Source organism: Formica exsecta, unplaced genomic scaffold (assembly GCF_003651465.1).
Source record: "Formica exsecta isolate Colony F162 unplaced genomic scaffold, ASM365146v1 scaffold218, whole genome shotgun sequence".
NCBI lineage: Eukaryota > Metazoa > Arthropoda > Insecta > Hymenoptera > Formicidae > Formica > Formica exsecta.
This window is the reverse complement of record NW_021849477.1, coordinates 1,665,598-1,666,318: the sequence shown is the minus strand read 5'-3', so window position 1 is coordinate 1,666,318 and position 721 is coordinate 1,665,598. Positions and strand designations below refer to the sequence as shown.

At 30.0% G+C, this 721-nt stretch overlaps 2 protein-coding genes across 2 annotated transcripts in view; both read left to right on the top strand.

The window, feature by feature from the left end:
- Positions 1 to 721, top strand: part of LOC115235296 — a 14,336-nt gene that overhangs the window by 6,535 nt on the left and 7,080 nt on the right. The window lies entirely within an intron of this gene.
- LOC115235334 (late cornified envelope-like proline-rich protein 1) overlaps positions 1 to 721 on the top strand; it is a 3,966-nt gene that overhangs the window by 463 nt on the left and 2,782 nt on the right. The window contains exon 2 of the mRNA XM_029807039.1: positions 205 to 382. Within this exon, the coding sequence (XP_029662899.1) occupies positions 205 to 382 (178 nt within the window). The remainder of the gene's footprint in view (positions 1 to 204; positions 383 to 721) is intronic.

Here is a 721-nt window from a genome sequence, read left to right as displayed (position 1 = left end):
AGTGAATATTTGAGTGAGAAATTAAGAAGCATTTTACACACATAAATCATATTTTAACCGATTTTCTTCTAAATTTAATAAATATGTTATATATTTCAAATATGCGCAATGTTGATCAAATAATATTTATTTTGTTTATTAATTTGTAATAATTATCTTGGATTTTTCAATAATATGCAATAACGTGGACATATTAAATTCCAGAAATTGCAACAATTTGTGTGCTCCTCCTCAACCACCGTGCTGTCTACCGGCATGTTCAATCCCATGCCCTGTAATTTGTTGCACTCCACCTGTGAGCTATCCCTGCATGCCTTACGTGCCCCGTGTCCAATGTAAGATAGCTTGTCGGCCTCCTACACCGAAACCCACTAAAACGGTGGTATGTTTGTTATGCGAAATACTAACTCCTGTTTCCTCTATAACTTTTTCTTGAATAGAAATACTGTATGTGCACATTGTGATAACACAAAAAATTTATCAACATGTTTTTATTGAACATGTTTATATTGTTTATACTGAATTGTACTTGTGTGATCTTGTGATAAAATAAAATTTATTTGTAACAGATATTATGAGATATCACAGAATATCTCATATCATTATTTTTTAAAGCAATTTTTCCATTGTATTTTAGTTTCGAGTAAATAATTTTTGTTGTTATTTCGTGTACATTTTGAGATATAACATATACAGACTCATACTGTGATAATATTTTATC